The sequence below is a fragment of the Oxyura jamaicensis genome, chromosome 1 (genome assembly GCF_011077185.1).
Source record: "Oxyura jamaicensis isolate SHBP4307 breed ruddy duck chromosome 1, BPBGC_Ojam_1.0, whole genome shotgun sequence".
Taxonomy (NCBI): domain Eukaryota; kingdom Metazoa; phylum Chordata; class Aves; order Anseriformes; family Anatidae; genus Oxyura; species Oxyura jamaicensis.
In genome coordinates this window covers 129,782,066-129,798,908 of record NC_048893.1, presented here as the reverse complement: position 1 = coordinate 129,798,908, position 16,843 = coordinate 129,782,066, and the positions used below count along the sequence as shown (strand labels likewise).

General features: G+C 36.1%; 1 protein-coding gene across 10 annotated transcripts in view; it reads right to left on the bottom strand.

Annotated features, from left to right (window-relative positions):
- Positions 1-14,552, bottom strand: part of PNPLA4 (patatin like phospholipase domain containing 4) — a 41,744-nt gene extending 27,192 nt beyond the window's left edge. For 4 of the 10 annotated variants that reach the window (XR_004755928.1, XM_035345777.1, XM_035345357.1 and 1 more), the window contains exons 1-7: positions 14,294-14,448; positions 13,145-13,443; positions 12,240-12,366; positions 7,004-7,188; positions 2,432-2,526; positions 2,115-2,250; positions 33-98 (exon numbers count right to left, since the gene is read on the bottom strand). Coding sequence is in view for 9 of the 10 variants with exons in the window: in XM_035345777.1 (XP_035201668.1) it covers positions 33-98; positions 2,115-2,250; positions 2,432-2,526; positions 7,004-7,188; positions 12,240-12,366; positions 13,145-13,309 (774 nt within the window). In the remaining variant the exon portion in view is untranslated. Of the gene's footprint in view, positions 1-32; positions 99-2,114; positions 2,251-2,431; positions 2,527-7,003; positions 7,189-8,342; positions 8,408-12,239; positions 12,369-13,144; positions 13,444-14,273; positions 14,449-14,500 lie in introns of those variants that run through there. The other 6 variants (XM_035345522.1, XM_035345699.1, XM_035345434.1 and 3 more) reach the window with 6 other exon arrangements.
- Positions 14,553-16,843: the final 2,291 nt, after the last annotated feature.

Here is a 16,843-nt window from a genome sequence, read left to right as displayed (position 1 = left end):
AAGAACAGAACTCAAACATAATGAAACATTACCTCTCCTTTATATTCCACTGGCTTCATTCCTGCATACACTGGTATAAAACTACTTGCTAGCAGGACCTAGAGAAAAGAAAGAAAAAGGAATGAAGGAGAAGAGTGAAGATAAGGCAACAAAATAATTCTGAACCAGTAAATATTTTCGTATCTATTTATCTCTATTAAAGAATATAGCAGTAGCAAATAAATATATTAGTTTTACATATAATCATTATCATCTTAAAAAGTCTTGCTGCTGGGGTTTCTCAAAACATGATTAATATAATTCAGTAGGTTTAATGATGACAAGGACAACTTTCAAAGCAAAGTTATCAGAAATTGATTGACTTATTGATTAATATGATACAAGAGTATGAATTTAATCTCACACAATGTCAAGTAAATCTTTGATTTTGCAGAAATACATACATTATTTTAAAAAATGCAGTACAGAGCATTGACAAAAAAGAAGCCAATCCAATCATTCTTCTGGCATGTAAATGCAGTGTTTAATAATCTAATAAATCAGATTTTGGAAGTAATTCAAAATTTCCAAAATATTATAAACAGCCTGAAAATTCACATATGTACTTCCTTCATGAGTTTAATACTTTACATTTAATATGTTCCAGTATTAACAATTTCCTACTTGTTCTGTAAGCCCACATGGTTTTCTACTGCAGTTCTCTCTCTCTCTTTTTTTTTTTTTCTTTTTTTTTTTTTTAAGACCAGGACACCTCTTCTGTTAAGTGTAGATGTGCACACACATAACTTTCTGTCCACCATCATAGATCCACGCAGGATCTATGAATGCGTGTGTGGCATGCACCTACTTATACATGTACCCAACCATCTATCTATAATCTACAAAATTAGTATACTACACCTCAAAGACGCTGAGGTGTACGTGTCAGAAATTTTCATATAACTAAATGTCGTCCATATGCATGCCATGTGCTTTTGTGTGGGTATGAGAAGCAGATCTGAGGAACAGAAGCAGGTTACAGATAACAGTATATATGATGTGAAAGGCAATCAGGTGCAAACAACAACAAAAAAACAACCCATGGAGATTATAGAAAAAATGCCCAACCTTCCAGTAATAAGTATCTCTCCTCCACAAAGAAATATGGATTAAAGCTCTATATGAAGGCTTTAACTCTCACTCTGACAGCTCTTTTTCTTGCTTATTTCTCTTCCCAGTGATCTAGAGCACCAGAGATTTGTCTGAACTTACACAGAAAGGCTTTGTCTTCTATTTTTCAAGTGAGACATTAGCTATTTCTCTATCAGACAAATGACAAAACCGTAAGAAAAGGTGTACCTCAAACCCACTTCGCTAAGTATCCAGAAGGACAGGGAAAGAAGGAATTCCTCTTCAAAGCTTCCTGCTTATTCTATTTTCTCCTTTATTCTGCAATATCTTACTATGTCTTCTATTAAAATGCAACCAATTATTAGAACATTTTCTTTACATGCACCTGAATTCCTCCTACTATTTTATAACAGCTTATGTTTACAATCATGATCCAGATTTTTAAAGTGGTATTCAAAAGTAGAGAGATAGGCATTAAAAGATATGCTTTCCATCAACAGTTAAAAGAGTTTATAAGGTGCTTAAGACAATATGACTATTCTCCAAACTGCTGCTTTTTTGTTTTTATTTTTTTTAAGACAGAAATTATTTTTGTTCACTTTCGTTCATAATTGAGCATAGTGATATGAGTGAAACAAGATGCAAAATGACTCACAGAATTGTTAGAAAACTTGAAGATTCTCTATTTTATTCTCATCTACTAAGTAATTAATAATTAGCTACCCTGTTGTTTTTTTTTGTTTGTTTTTAAGTAGGCTTTAAAGTAGTACAAGTGGTATTAGCACAAGGTAGTACTTCTAAAACAAAGAAAGGAAACACATTACAAATACATTTTAGCAAAATCTCTGAAACTTTGGGATCAAATTCTGCTTGTTGTCATACCGCTGTAGTGTAAGTGAGCACTTGAGTAAAACAGTTATTTATTGTATACCTAATAACATGCTCCTATACATTGAAGAATCTCATGCATTTTTATTTAAAGCAACTACATGCAACTTTATTACCTTAATGAGGTCCTCTCTGGAGGCAAAACTTGAAAACAAGTAATTTTTCCCATTTCTCACGTTAGTGACTGACACATAGAGACGATTTTCAACTATCTCATGAGCATTAGAAGGAAGAATAGACTCTATGCCTTCCCTAGAACAAAGAAAGTGGCAAACATTATTTACCATCATTATGCAAATCTTGCAAATATGTTACAGGATAAAGAAAGAAAGCTGAGCTCCCCCACAGCATGGAAAAAAAGTACGCTTACCCTCCATTTTTATTTAGAGACCTTCACAAAAATAGATTTAATAGATACATTAAGTCTAAGTACCTAAGTCTTTTCATAAAATCGTAACCAGGCGTTACTGCACCGAAGTCCAATTTTCTAATTTCCTCTGCAAATCCATAGGTAAACTGTTCACATTTCTGAAAATTAAATATTCACCATTAAGGACGTTTTCATTATAGAAAGTAAATTTAACTGTGGTATCTAGAATATACTAACAGCTAAGACTTTAATCAATATAACACCATATTGAGATATTTTCCTGTATGTGCTTAGTTTGTACTAAGATATGTGTAACAAATTGTTGATCTTGTCATAAGAACTAATTTGTAAGAAAGCATATATACCAATTCTTAATGAAGCAATAACAATAAAAAGAAAACAAACAACAAACATGATACGCAAGAAAACAAACCAAAAAAATCACACCTCCATATGAGTGAAATACTACATTTACTACAGCTGATGGAAGACCAAGGATCAAAAGACCAACTGAAGACAAACAGGTTATAGATTCCACAGCACAATGTTTTTTTTTTTTTTTTTTTTTTTTTTGTTGTTGTTGTTGTTGTTTTATATGAGCTGAAATGCATTGTGTTAATGACTGTGGAAAAATAGTTTGAAATGTGAGCTATACAAACTCCAAAAGGAGTAAAAGAATATGAAATGCTTTTTTTATTATTATTATTATTATTATTTTTTTTTAGCAAAGAAGACTCTTAAGCCCTGAATTTAGGAAAAACCTAAAATACAATCTTACCCAACTTCTTGAAACTGGTACTCAATAAACATACTGTGCCTATATGTTTACAAGACTGAAAGAACTGTCTATAAATAGTTCGGGGTTCTTGGCTTATTAGCTTCTTGCATGAAGAACAAATATATTGATAGCAACAAAATAAATGATTGACACGACTGGTGAAATTCAAAAAGATGATAGGTGAACGTGTTGTGTTGTGGAGGGAGTATATGGAAGAAGCAACAGTAAAAGAGTTGGGATGAGGGCCAGCACAAGATGAGCTGGGTGGGGCAGTTTAACTCCCTCACATCACTTGGACTCTCCTAAGTACAAGTGTGATAGAGCACTTTCCTAAGTGAAAGGTAGAGATGTGATTCTTGCATTTACTTTTCCTGTATGGCCTTCTAATAAATGTATCAAAAATACTAGTCAGGATTAAGACTTCTATACCTCTTACAGCAATGATCCCTGTAAAGACTCATGCTACACATAGGTTAAATTTAACTTTTACTCTAGGTCGAACTTCACTCACCAAGGACAGAAGAAACCCACAAACTTCTGAAACAAAGAAACAAAGGGTTTCAAACAAAGAAACCCAGAAGCATCTCAGAAATATGATCTTTAGATCTAAAATGTCTTAATAAAGTGACAGAAATAAGAGTAATAGGGAGCTGGACAACTCCAAATAAATGACAGAACTTCTTTCCATACTACAAATGCTAAGAAATGATCATACTAGACTCTCAATTCTTGCTGTCGAAAGGGACAACTTCTTGCAGCTATGAATTATTTATAATTTTTAGTGCCAGAAACATTAAACAGTGCATCTAAATTTTAAATAGTAACTGAGGACATGTTTAGAAATGGTAACTACTTGTATTGATTTAAGCAAACTTGACATCTAACACGAGTACTTCTGAAAGGAATAGGTAATTATCTGTAACTCTGTAAGCCTTCAAACATTTGAAAATCTGTCCCTAGAATTCTCAAGTCCCTTGCCATTTCAATAGTGACAAAAACCTAAGACACATCAGAAATGCATTTACAAGCTGTCATATTAGAACTGCAATAGTCAAAACAAGAAATCCTCAGTGTTATATTGCCTCCTAGTTCATCAAACTTTGTATTAGAGCTTTCAGACCATGAAATGGAGAAAAGTCCTAATTACAGCTTGTATAACACAGCTATCACTCTAAAAATAAATAAAACCTAATAGATGTCAGAATTACAAAGTGGATATCAGATACTCCAACAGTTAGAAACATACAATAAATGTAATAATATATTTACGCTGATATGAAAAGTTAGTAGAAATTTCAACAAAAATAAATACTATTAAAATGAAGTAATTTCTATTCAGCACAGAACACTGCCCTTACTTAAATGCCATGAGAATTACGAAATACTTCTGACCCACCTTCAAATATTTCTCAATTTTCCATTCAAACAATATAATGGGATAACTAAAACATCAGTAAGAAAATTAAAGGGCTAAAATGTTCAGACACACTTTTCAGTTTATGCTAAAATGGTATTTTCAAGGTAAAACCCAATGTAACATAGACAATTTCCACAAGCATAAAAAACAAAAATTCTTCTCATATATTTACTTAGAAATATCTTTGTAACTTGTATCATGCTGGGAACAAATTCTCATGCCCAAAACCCAGAATAAAGTAGAAACATTTCCTTGGGGTAATAAAAGGCTAGCTGCTTACCATATAGAAAACTAATGCTTATCATATAGGAAAACTGGGTTAGAGGTAAGTATTATACTAGGTGAAGTTGGAACTGAACTATTACTAAACAAAGGGTACAGAAAAGAAAAAAACTGAATAGAACATATATAATGTTATCTTCATAACAGAGCGGAACTTTGCTAATATCAAACCATACAAAGAACGCACTTGAGGGGGCAGGGGTAGAAAGAGGCCAAGGAAAGATTTACTGTTGAAAGCAACAGAAGTATAGCTAACTGCAAGCTAAATTTGCGTCATAGCAGAAACAAAATAAAGAGTTCAGTGGCAAAACACAGTCTTAGCTGACACCATTGTTTGAATCAAAAGCCATTAAAGTCTTTACAGAGAGGCATGAAAAAAGTTACCTAATGTTCACTAGACTGAAACCTAAGGGTACTTAGAACAAATAAATTATCTAGCAGTCCAACCCCTTCCAATGATGCTGTTTCCGATAGTTGAAAAATATTAAATAAATATTAACATTTCAGCAAGGCAGAATCATCTACATATACTAAAGAAAAGTTTCTACAGGCACATCAGGAGGGTAAAGCAGCCTTAAGCTATGGGGAAAAACAATAAAACATAACAAAACTGGATAAAAGGTAATGTTTTCACAGAAAGCCTGTTATAGAGCAGTCATTTAATATCACTTCACTGTCTTTACATTACACCACATCCATGGTGAGAAAAGAGTGACTTAAAACCACTGCCCCTTGTCCTGTCACTACAGGCCTTGGTAACGTTTTATCTACCTTCCTTATAAGCCCCCTTTATGTATTGAAATGTTGCTATAAGGTCTCCCTGGAACTTTCTCTTCTCCAGCCTGAGAAAAACAGCTCTCTGAGCCTTTCTTCATAGGAGGGATGTTCAAGCCCTCTGATTAATTTTGTGGCCCTCCTCTGAACCTACTGTAACAGGTCTCTCTCTCTTGCATATACTGGGGACCCCAGGAGTGGATGCAGTACTCCAGATGGAGTCTCATGAGTGCAGACTCACTTTTATGTGGGCCCAGAATACAATTGGCTTTCTGGGCTGCACGTGCACACAGCCATCTCATTACAACTTTTTCATCCATCTTCTTTCTCTGCGGGGTTGTCCTCTTTCAATTCATCCCCTAGTCTGTACACCTCTGCCCCACAGAGGTTGCACCTGGCCTTGCTGAACTTCAAGAGATTTGCATAGGCCTCATTAAGTCTGTCAAGGACTCTCTGGATGGCATCTGTTACCTTTCGTGTATCAGCTGCACCACGCAGTTTGACGTCAACTGCAAACTTGCTGAGGGTGCAATTAATCTCACTATATATGTCACTGATGAAGGTATTAAATAGTATTGGTTCTAGCACAGACCCTTTAGGGACACCACTCCTATCTGTTTTCCACATGGACACTGACCTGTGGACTGTAGATCTTTGGTTCTACAGCCACATCCAATTTTTTATCCATCAAACAGTCCATCCATTTAACATATCCCTCCAGTTTAGTAGCTAGGATGTGTGGGACCGTATCAAAGGCCTAACAGAAGGCCTAACATGTATGTGACATGCTAGAACAATAGCTCGTGAGGGTTAATCCTCCTTTGGCATACAGTGCTGCTATTGCTACTTAGCCCTAAGTCTAAAGCTGGTGCTGTCTAAAGCTGTCTAATGGAGCACAAACTGCAAGGAGCCTATGAAAATGAGAGACCACGTGTGGTGTTTCGACTTTAAGAATACAGTCATCTCTCAATTTAATCTCTCACAAAGGAGGGCGCCATACATTTGCCTAACAAAGCCTGTCTCTAGTCAGGAATGTACAATGGTTACATAAAATACAGATACATTTCGTCATACTAGAACTGAAGTATATCTGGTTGCATTTAACTCAGCATTCAGACACATGCTATATTTACATAGCTTAAAATATACAGTCCACACAATTTTCTACTATAAACTGAGCACCAACTTCTGTCATAAATTCTTACTTCATAAACGTTTTTGCCCATGCTTCACAGATTTTGTTAATGAAAGCACATAAATGAGTCCTGTTTCTTTATGAGAAGCAAGAAACAAAGTATTTACATTTAAGCGACTTAATGGTAGATATTTTTAAAATATTATTTGAAAATGATCATGTCCTGTACTTATGAATTTATTAATTTACCTCTATATTTTCTGGAACTGTTAATAGGACAGTGGCAGCCAGGGATCCCGCAGAAGCTCCAGCATAATCTTTTATAACTTTCAGTAACTTCTTACCATGTCTGTAAAGAGCAGCTGCTGCCCCCAAGTGGTAAATACCCAGAAACCCACAAGCTGCAAATGACAGATTGATATGTTTCATTTTTGCTGTGGAAATAAAGTTTTGCAGTCAGGAAAAGGACCAGTTACTTTTATCTTATAACACAAACCTATTTTTTTGGCAAAGAATACATAATATATAATACCTATATAAAAAGCAATTTATTTTAAAATACTAAGCACTTCTGATTACCGAATACCTCAAACAAGTAGCTGTTCAAGCTTATCATCTCCAAAATTGAGAACCACCATTATCATTAGCACAAATCCATTTTTCAATCAGGACATTAAAAATTCATCTATATATAACAACTGCACATTTTCATGTAATATGTCAAAGAAATACAGAAATAGCAACTTAAAAGTATTAAAAGTTATGTTGGAGAGAGAACACAGCCTTCCCCAGAGTCAGAATCAAATTAATTGCAAAACTGCTGGCCACTTAAGTTTCATCATAATCCCTTTACATGTACCACCTTGAACCCGATATAATTCTCCAGAGAAGCAACTTTTCTCCTTCATCTTTGGAGTTCATTTACTTACTAGTACTAGTATTCAGTAATAGACAAATTCTTATAAAGTCATTTCTTATTTAGAAAGGAAAAACACAGAACATATCACTGGTACAATTAAAAAGACAGAAAAAACACTGAGGTAAAATATAAATACAAAGCAGAAATTTGCTCATGCATGTGTGAACACAAAGCATTAAGCACAGAAAAAGTATAAGTTCAGATTGTTAGGGGTGGTGTATTAAAAAAAAATGTAAGGCTATATATTATATATAATATATTATATTAGTTCTTCTGTTTCTGCACATAATTACAATTGTAAGAACAAGATATTCTACATTTGCACAGATACACAATACGTTTTACAGGTTATCTTAGTATGGAATTTAAAAATAAAATCCCATACATTTGGGTACATGTCAGTATGAATGGAACTAAATACATCAGTACACTCAGGAATATACCTGATTATTCTGGTTATAATAATGAGATAGCTGATGACATTTTTATTTTGGAAACCACCTACAGACACTATGGTATCTTTTCTGATGAAGAGAGGGAGACATACAGCAACAGATTTTTGGCTAAGTTGCTCTTCAGCTCAATGATGGGAAGAGAAGAAAAGATGAGGGTAAGCAGCACTTTCTAAAACCAGCAGATACGGAGACATGCTAAACTTAACTGCTTTACCTACAGTACGTTTAAATTCAGACTACAAATGGACCTTTCTGTTTAAGCAGAAGATTACTGTTTCCCTTAAAAACAAAACCAAAAAAAAAAAAAAAAAAAGAAAAAAGGGAGAGTATCAGAGTATTCCACTTGCTGTTTTAGAAGGATAGTCATTCTGCTAAAATACTGCACTCTCATAAGGTAATTTATCAACTGCAAAGGGGATCCATTTACACAGGAAACACTTGCATATGCATTAGCGAGTATGAATACCTGTAGCTTGCATCTAACACATTCAGTACTGATAAAACTGAGTTCAGGGTGATTCTTGCTTTGGGAATGTGAGAAAAAGGCATTTGTAATGAAGCAAATGATAGACCATGTTACTTCTTTTTTAAAATGCTCTTTAAATTGCAAGAAAAAAATCAAAGCATAGAAGTTAAAAAAAAAAAAAGATTGGTCAAGATAACAATACTTAAAGTGATCTTCAGAGTGAAAACTAAAATAGAAAGATAACATGATGTGTTTACTTTTAGGCTAGTTAAACAGTTAAACTCTTCGAAGTTTAATTAACTCCTGCAGCTCTTTCCATGCCCTCTACAAATATGGGGCAAAGATGCTTTTACATCAAGGGCCATTCTGACAAAAAGGTAACATGAGTTAAAGCAATTGTATTATTAGGTAGGAAGACATCCTTGTATGGAAAAGTTAACTCCTGCTTTTGCCCCAAAAAAGATTTCAGGCTCAATAAAACACTGATGTGAAATATTACATTAAATAAGGACCATACTTATGTAGTTGAATAGTCATAACATTAACGAGGAAAAGTAATAGTTCACAAATCCCAGGGATTACTTCTCAGGGAAGTTACATGGAATCTAGTTACATGAATCCTTGAGTCAAGACTTGAGCAAAAACTGCTGAAAAAATACTGACTGAAGTGAAATGTCTTTGCCTTCCCTTATAAGGCTTCTTAACAAAGCTTCATCTTCCTATATGAGCTTTAGTTCTATTGAATTATCAATTATTGTGAGTAACCACCACTTTGGAATGACACAGAATTACTCTATGACAATTTTTTAACAGTTAGATCCCATATACTTCTCTTTCTTCAGTCCCCTCCCAAGCGGCAGAAAGGGAAATTACTGAATGAGTATTTACATCAGTTTCTCAACTGACAAAAGAATTCAGCATGATATGAACAAGCAAGAAGAAAAAAAAAAGATTTCACATAAACAACAACTGTTGAAGAAAACAGAAAAACAAAGAACAAAACAGAAGTACCTGATACACTGGGTTTGTATGTCTAACATTACAACAATGCTTTACAAATTCCCCAAGAAGATTTCAATTTGAAGCTAACAACAGCATTGCTGCGTTATCACTGCACTGCATTTTTATTAATTTGGGTCAGTTCCCAGGTCTACATCATGTATTGTTTCATATACATTAAATTTAAAAGTACTTCAGAAGAAACATTAGTTGGCAGATTACACTCAGGTTCAAGAGGCAGATCCAGTTGTTAAAGCTAGCTGCATGACTGAGAAAACCCTTCAACCTTTCGACAAGGTAAAAAAAATCATTACAAATAACCTTAATTACAGAGAAGAAATAGCAGAAGAGAAAAATCTTATTTAGCAGTAGACATCTACTTGCAGGGAGGTTTGCACACTGAATTGAGGGCCTCAAAAAAAATCCTACTAAAAAAAAAAAAAGAGAACACACACATATGAACAAACAAACCAAACTGTAAAAAGAAATCTGTAACAAAGCACAAAGCAGTTAAGCTGCAAATATGATACAGATGAATAAAAACTATGGTTCTATCACAGGCTATCTGCCTGACAGATGCAGTTAAGTAATATTGTTTCACCTTGCAAAGTATTCTCTGAATAAGACGAATAGACAGCACTAGGTGAGTGCCCTGTAAAATCAGAAAAAGGAAACCGATCACTTTTATAAGAACATAAACTGTCTCATTTGTTTTGATTCTTGCAAATTTGTCATAGCAGCACCTGATTTGCAAGTTCAAATCGTGTCTTTAGAGACAGTATGATTCAAAAATTCTTTTGCTTTGATGATCGGGTAGGTAGATCACTGTTCTTTTAATCGGAACGGATAGTAGGGTTATAGCAATTTTCAAGAGGACATACAGAGAAATGTAATCAAGTGTACAGTATAATTATTCCCTGCCAGTTTCTAACAGAACACCAGAAAGGGGAGCACTGTCACATCTGGGCATAGGCCCTTTTTTTTTTTTTTTAAAGCTGACTGAGCAAACAGTAGAAGCCTCGCTATCTTCGAAATGGCACAAAACACCTGTTCCACAAGACTTCAGAATAAATATTATTTGAGGGCTTAACAGAAGTTCTTAAAGATATTATCTTCTTAAAGACGATAATTTTTGAGTTAATAAATAATATATTGGCACGTCTTCAGAAAAAGAATTAAATGCATCTTACAAGATGCACAAACATTTCAGCAGAACTGTACAGTAGAGATCTGTACCCTGTACCCTGTAGAGATCTAACTTCAACAGGACATACCAAATGCATTTGCCTGTCACTGCTTTCGAAAAACACTGTCATCTTACATGACTGGCAATTTCAAAATATTTCAAAGAGACAAAGGGATAGGTATGGTTCTGTTGCCTACAAGAAAAATAAAAAATTAAGAGAAGATAAGTACAAGAAACTAGAAGGAACGTCACTGAAGCTGTTCAATCTCTCCTTTATAAATATTGCAAAAACATTCAGGAATAAACATAACCCTAGGACTTCTCTTTAAAAGATTCTCCTATCTGCAAAACAAGTTCATGGGCAATTAAAAATGTATTTGGAGGGTAATACTTTATACTTGGTCATATCTCAACCATTTCTAAGGCAAATTGACAAGAAAGTGTATATATAAAGGGACAAGCTTGTACTGCAGAATTACATTGGATTACAATATAGCTTTTTCAGGTTACTCTTTTCTTAGTTGTCACAATCAAAAATGGCACAACGATTTCTGGTATTGATGTTCCCTGAGCAATGTAATTATATAAATACTATATGATCTCAATGCCTTAACCAGTCGTAACTACCTCCCTGACATCCCATTTCTAAATAAGAGCTGTAAATGCCTATAGCAACTGACTGGAACCTTTTACAAATAAAAATTAAATATACACATAATGAGTATGACCAAGCACCCTGAAGCAGAGGAGCTAAAAACTACTGTGAAGTTGTTTGAGATATAATGGATGAGACACAGCAGGACTTTTGAAAATTAGTTATTAGCTAGGAATGAGAAAATAAACAAAAGTATGGAAGAACTCGTTAGGTGAACAGCATGGCTAATATAAAGGCCATGTTTGTTACTATAAAGGCACGAGTATCTTAAATCTACCCAAACCAGAAATCAGCACTCACAAAGGAATGTTTAACTGTTTTTCATGTTTAGAGTGGGGAAAAAAGTTCACTATCACCACATGCTATTCATAGCCTTCAGTAAATATTCAAGGAATTGATTTTCCCATCAAAAACAGGCTCACACAAAATGATAACCCATCCAACAGACTGTACTCTAATTAAGGGTCACCACAGTTGCTAGAATGATAAAACTAAGTTTTGCATATATCCAGTCACAGTGAATAAGCATCGTACAAGTTTGATGAAGCTGAAGGAAAAAATTACAGTAATTTAAAAAAATCAGTGTATGATCCAATCAGACATTAATACTCTTAGGAAAATTACATGAATCTTTGCAAGACATTAAAAAATATATATATATTCTCCTTAAAACTAGAAAAATAAATAAAACACATGATGTCAAACTTTCAAATTAATAATTTATACCATCTTGATCATTAATACAAGATATACAGAAAGGACAGGAAAATCTTGCTTCTTAAGATGGTGGGAAAAGTTTTAATACCTTCTAATGCACGTTGTCTTCCATCACATTCTCCACTGAGACTCCTTCCAGCATCTGCTTTAGTTCCTTCTGCACTAACAGCAACTGCTGTATCTATTACTGATGGTTTAACATTTATCTCGGAAACCTACAATGTTATAATAAAATATTACTATTTAAAACAGGAAGAACAGGTATATATAAGAAAAAAAATATATATATATATATGCTCAAATAGGTTTTAAGAGTTTATTAAAACAGTCATAAAACCAACTGGAAGAATTTCTCATAATTGCTTAGCCCCCATTTAACTAGTTGAAACAACAATCCATTATTTATAAACTATGTGCAGCAATTTATATTTTAAAGATAAACTTAATTAGACATCTAGATAAACACTACAATTTAGAACAGTCTCTGAGATTCGCCTTAATTTTGTGTCCTTTCCCACAGTTTGTTTATATCCATAGATTTAATAATCAAATTATTATTTTTATTTTATCAACCCAGTAATCACAGACTTGTTTTCCCCCCCTGTGCAGTAATATATTAGTAAAGATAGTTTTCTAGAGAACTCTGGTCCTATTCTTTACTAAAGGGTTTTTCACCAACTAGAAAGGCCGTCAGCTATGGTTCAGTATTGTCTGAAGCATAACTTGAAACAAATTGATGTTTTTCCCCAGCTCAGAACTACAAGATACAAAAAAGTTCATTCTACAACACTGGTTCTCCTGCAACTTCTTGCTGCCTGGCCCTTAATCTTTGTTTATAAAAGGCACCTTCAATTCATAAAGACATTTTCCATAGGCATCAAAAGATACCTATGATCCAAAATTTAGGCCTGTAGGTTCTAAAAGAAGTGATGCACCATCAGTGTATTGGTGCATATCACTTATACCTAGAACACCACGAAAATAAATACTTACCTGGCATTTAAGTCTGTCATGTGGTGCTGTTAGGGTGCAGTAGTTTAGAAATCCAATCCAGAACTGCTGGGTTTGTGGAAATACACAACTACACAGTCTGCCTTCTTTAAACTGACGTAACTGTATTTGAGCAGTACAGAGACTTCTAACAGTCCACATTTTCATAAAAGTAACCTCTAGATCCAGATGATGACACTCTCAGAAGCTGTTTTACCATGGAGTTACACAGGGAATATCAACAGATGACCTCTTGGACCCGACAATTATGCAGTAGAAACTTCCCCTCTTCTAAACATAACCTGTTTAAAAACATTAAACAAAACAAAACAAAAACAAAACATGAAGTAGCTGAAAGGTAGCTGCACACCAAGGCCCTGACCCTGTAACAAGGCGCCCTTCACAGCCCCCTCACATTTAGCTTTCAAGGGATCACAACCCAAAACATAGATGTGTTAACAGTTGATTTGTAAGAAAATGTAACAGTTTCAGGCAGAACTTTTCAGAAGCTACTTCTCTCTCCCTCCAGTACCCCTCTGCAACTGTGCTATTCACTACCAACCATAAACTGAGTTGTTCATTTCAGAAACAGGAAGAACTACTGTTGATAATAACGCAGAGACCAAACGAACAAAGCCTCCCTTATAATTAACAACATGAACAGGTGGTTCCTTCTGGCCCTGCCGAAAAATTTGTCAGGCCTGTTCCAGCCACTTAAGCCAACTGCCCGCAAAACCAAAGCGGTGATGCGGAAGCCTGCTGAGACTTGCGCTTGCCGGTCAGTACCGGATAAACCTTGTGCTTTTCAGTGCTGCAAGGGTCTCACAGGGGTTACACATGGATCAAGCTGTAGATTTGGCAAGACCTGGACCATAAAGGATAATACACAGAAATGCGCTTACTTAAACAGGCTATTGCCCTGACTTCCAGTGCAAAATGGAGAGTGCTGTTCTGAGTGGGCAGGGTCTCACCTCCAAATTTAATCCCACTCAGGTGAGCTTCAGGTATACCACTTCATCTCGTGGGCCCTAAACTGAGGCTTACAAAGCAACTTGGCTATTCCTCCCTCCCCCCACGCCCAGTAAACGACCACCATCAACAAGCGACACAGAGCTCAAACTGCGAGACGCACTTTTCACGTGTAACACCCACAGAAAGCCAAGCGACATCATCAGCGATCGCGACGTTAAGAAAAGCCACGAAATCTTTTACACTCGAGCCAGAAAGACAGTTTTTCGGCGGGCCACCTCCTTTCCGACTTTAACCTTAAACACACACACACACATCCTTTTCCCTCCCCGCCCCTCCCTGCGGCGGAGCCAAGATGGCGGCGGGTGCCGCGGGCAGCCCGAGCCGCACCTCGCCCGCGGCGCCCTGGGCCGGCCGCGCCGCCTCGCCCCGCACCAAACCTCGCGAGACCTCGGCGGGGCTTCGGGGTGGGAGGGGGGAAGGGGAGCCGCCGGCGGTGGGGGGGGGTGTCGCCATGCCGCGGAAGGGTCTGTCGTAGGGGCGGGGGGATGTGCGGGGCGTAGTTCTGCCTCTTTTCCACTAATTGCTCTGAACTCAGCATCTAACTCGCAGGCATAGGTTTGTGGTGGTGTAAGCGGCTTTTCTGGAGTAGGAAATAAAAGTCTGCAGGATGTGGAATCATCACGCGAAGTGCGTGTGCAGAGGCCAGACCCTGCTGTAATGTAACCCGGCATTGTACGTGCCAGCCTGTAATGAAGATAAATTAGCAGAGCTTTGGCAGGAACGTAATATTTAAAACGTAAATCACAGGGGAAAAAATAGCTTTTATTACGTATATACGTGATCAGGCCCCAAGAAATGCGAACAAACGCACGTCGCAGAGCTGGGAGGTGCCGATCTGCGTGCTGCTCTTCAGCCTAAGGAATAAGGCCTCCGCTGCAGCAGGGGCTGGCGATGGGACAGCATGTAGAAAATGGGCCTGGAGGTGCTGGTGGCATCTTTCTGGTTAATACAGCCTCGGAATAGCTTACTGGGAGTCTGATCCCCTGCCATGGATATTTATTTTTATTTTTTTTCTGTGATAAGTCACGTTCTCAATCTATAAATTAAAATACTGCTTTTAAAGGAAGGGGGAGAGAAATTAATCAAAGGCACAATCCTAATTATCCTCCTAGTTAGAGTAGTGCAGAAATGTCTGAGTGACATTTTTACAGGGACAGAAGGTGAATATCTGTCATTTTCACATGCATGGTGATCTGTAAATACATATACATATATATATATATGAACAAATTCCATGGGACTGATAGAAGATACTGAAATCTTCATGCATAAAACACTTTTTTAATTTGAATTTTCTGAGTGTTAAGGAATAGTCCTTTAATACTTTACAAAAGGAGGTTTATGTGGTTTTGGTGGTTTGGGAAATTACTTAGGCTACAATTTGATGCAAATGTTTTGTATGGACAGGAAGAGGAAGCAGCAGCAACAGCAAACGACTTGCAGCCCAAGTCCACATTAAAATCAGTTGCAAAAGAGTGCCCTGGGTTTGTCTTACACACAACCAAACCATTTTATGGTGGAATTACTGCCTTCTCTTCTTGTCATTCTGCTCTCTTTCCTCATATTGACAGGATGAGCTTGCGGATGAGAAGGCTGTAGAAGTCCTACTAGTGGAAAAAGAATCTCTCAGTAACTATAGAGTTCTAATTTGTAGCAGACATTAGTATGGAGAAAACATGCATCTGAATTGATACTTTGGGTGCCAGTTTAGGCAAGTACAAAAGCCACTAAAATAGCAGGAGGACCCTTGTCATTCTCATCTGTCCAGATGTGTGTAGATTAATGTTAAGTACATTTGTTAGCCTCCTGTTCCTTCTGTTCTGTGTCTGATCTATTTATTTACTGGAAGATTAGTGATGTAGATTAAGATTATTAGATTTCTGAGTTGGTGAGAATTAAACCTTTAATCAGGGGTAGTTCCAAGTACAGGAAAAGCAAGTAATTGTCAAGGACATCAGTTAGGGAGATGTGTCTGGCTGAAATGTAGAAGCTGTCACTTGTGTCTCTTTTGCCCTTTTAGAAGAAAGCATAAGACTTTTTCAGCTGTGTATTTAAACTCCATCCTTTCTCTTTCCATTTCCTGTACCTAAAGTAGATCAGATCTTTACTGTTAGAGTGTCAAAATCTTATCTGTGGTGTGTTAATGTTTAGGCAAATTTATCCATATTCAGCGTTTTTTAGTATGACGTGTATTTCTGTCTTTTTTCCTTTAGTGCTTGCTGTTCCTTATAATATACTCTAGCCTTTTCTTAAGACTAAAATGTACCAAAAAAAAAGGGGGGGGGGGGGGGATTTGAGGCATGAATTCTATAAAGGCATGAGTTATATAAAAAATACAATGGTTTTGAAATGTGGTGTTTTCCAGAACAGGTATTTTAGAGCACCAGTACAACTAAGTTGCAACTTGCTAAGAAGTATGTCTAAAATCAGTTCCCAGGCTGAACTAAAGAAGCAAAAGGAGATTTAGGTAATATGATTTTACTTTTATTACGTTTTTGGCCAGTGTGAGTAAGCTGGTTAGTGGTGTGATTACTATAAAGTGTCTCTGCTAGCAAGACTGAATATTTGTTTTCCAGATTGAGTCCTATGTGGAAAAGAGGAGATATAGAGAGAAAATCAGAGAGTAAAGCTTAACTTGGAAGTCTTATTATTGACAAAGATATTACATGT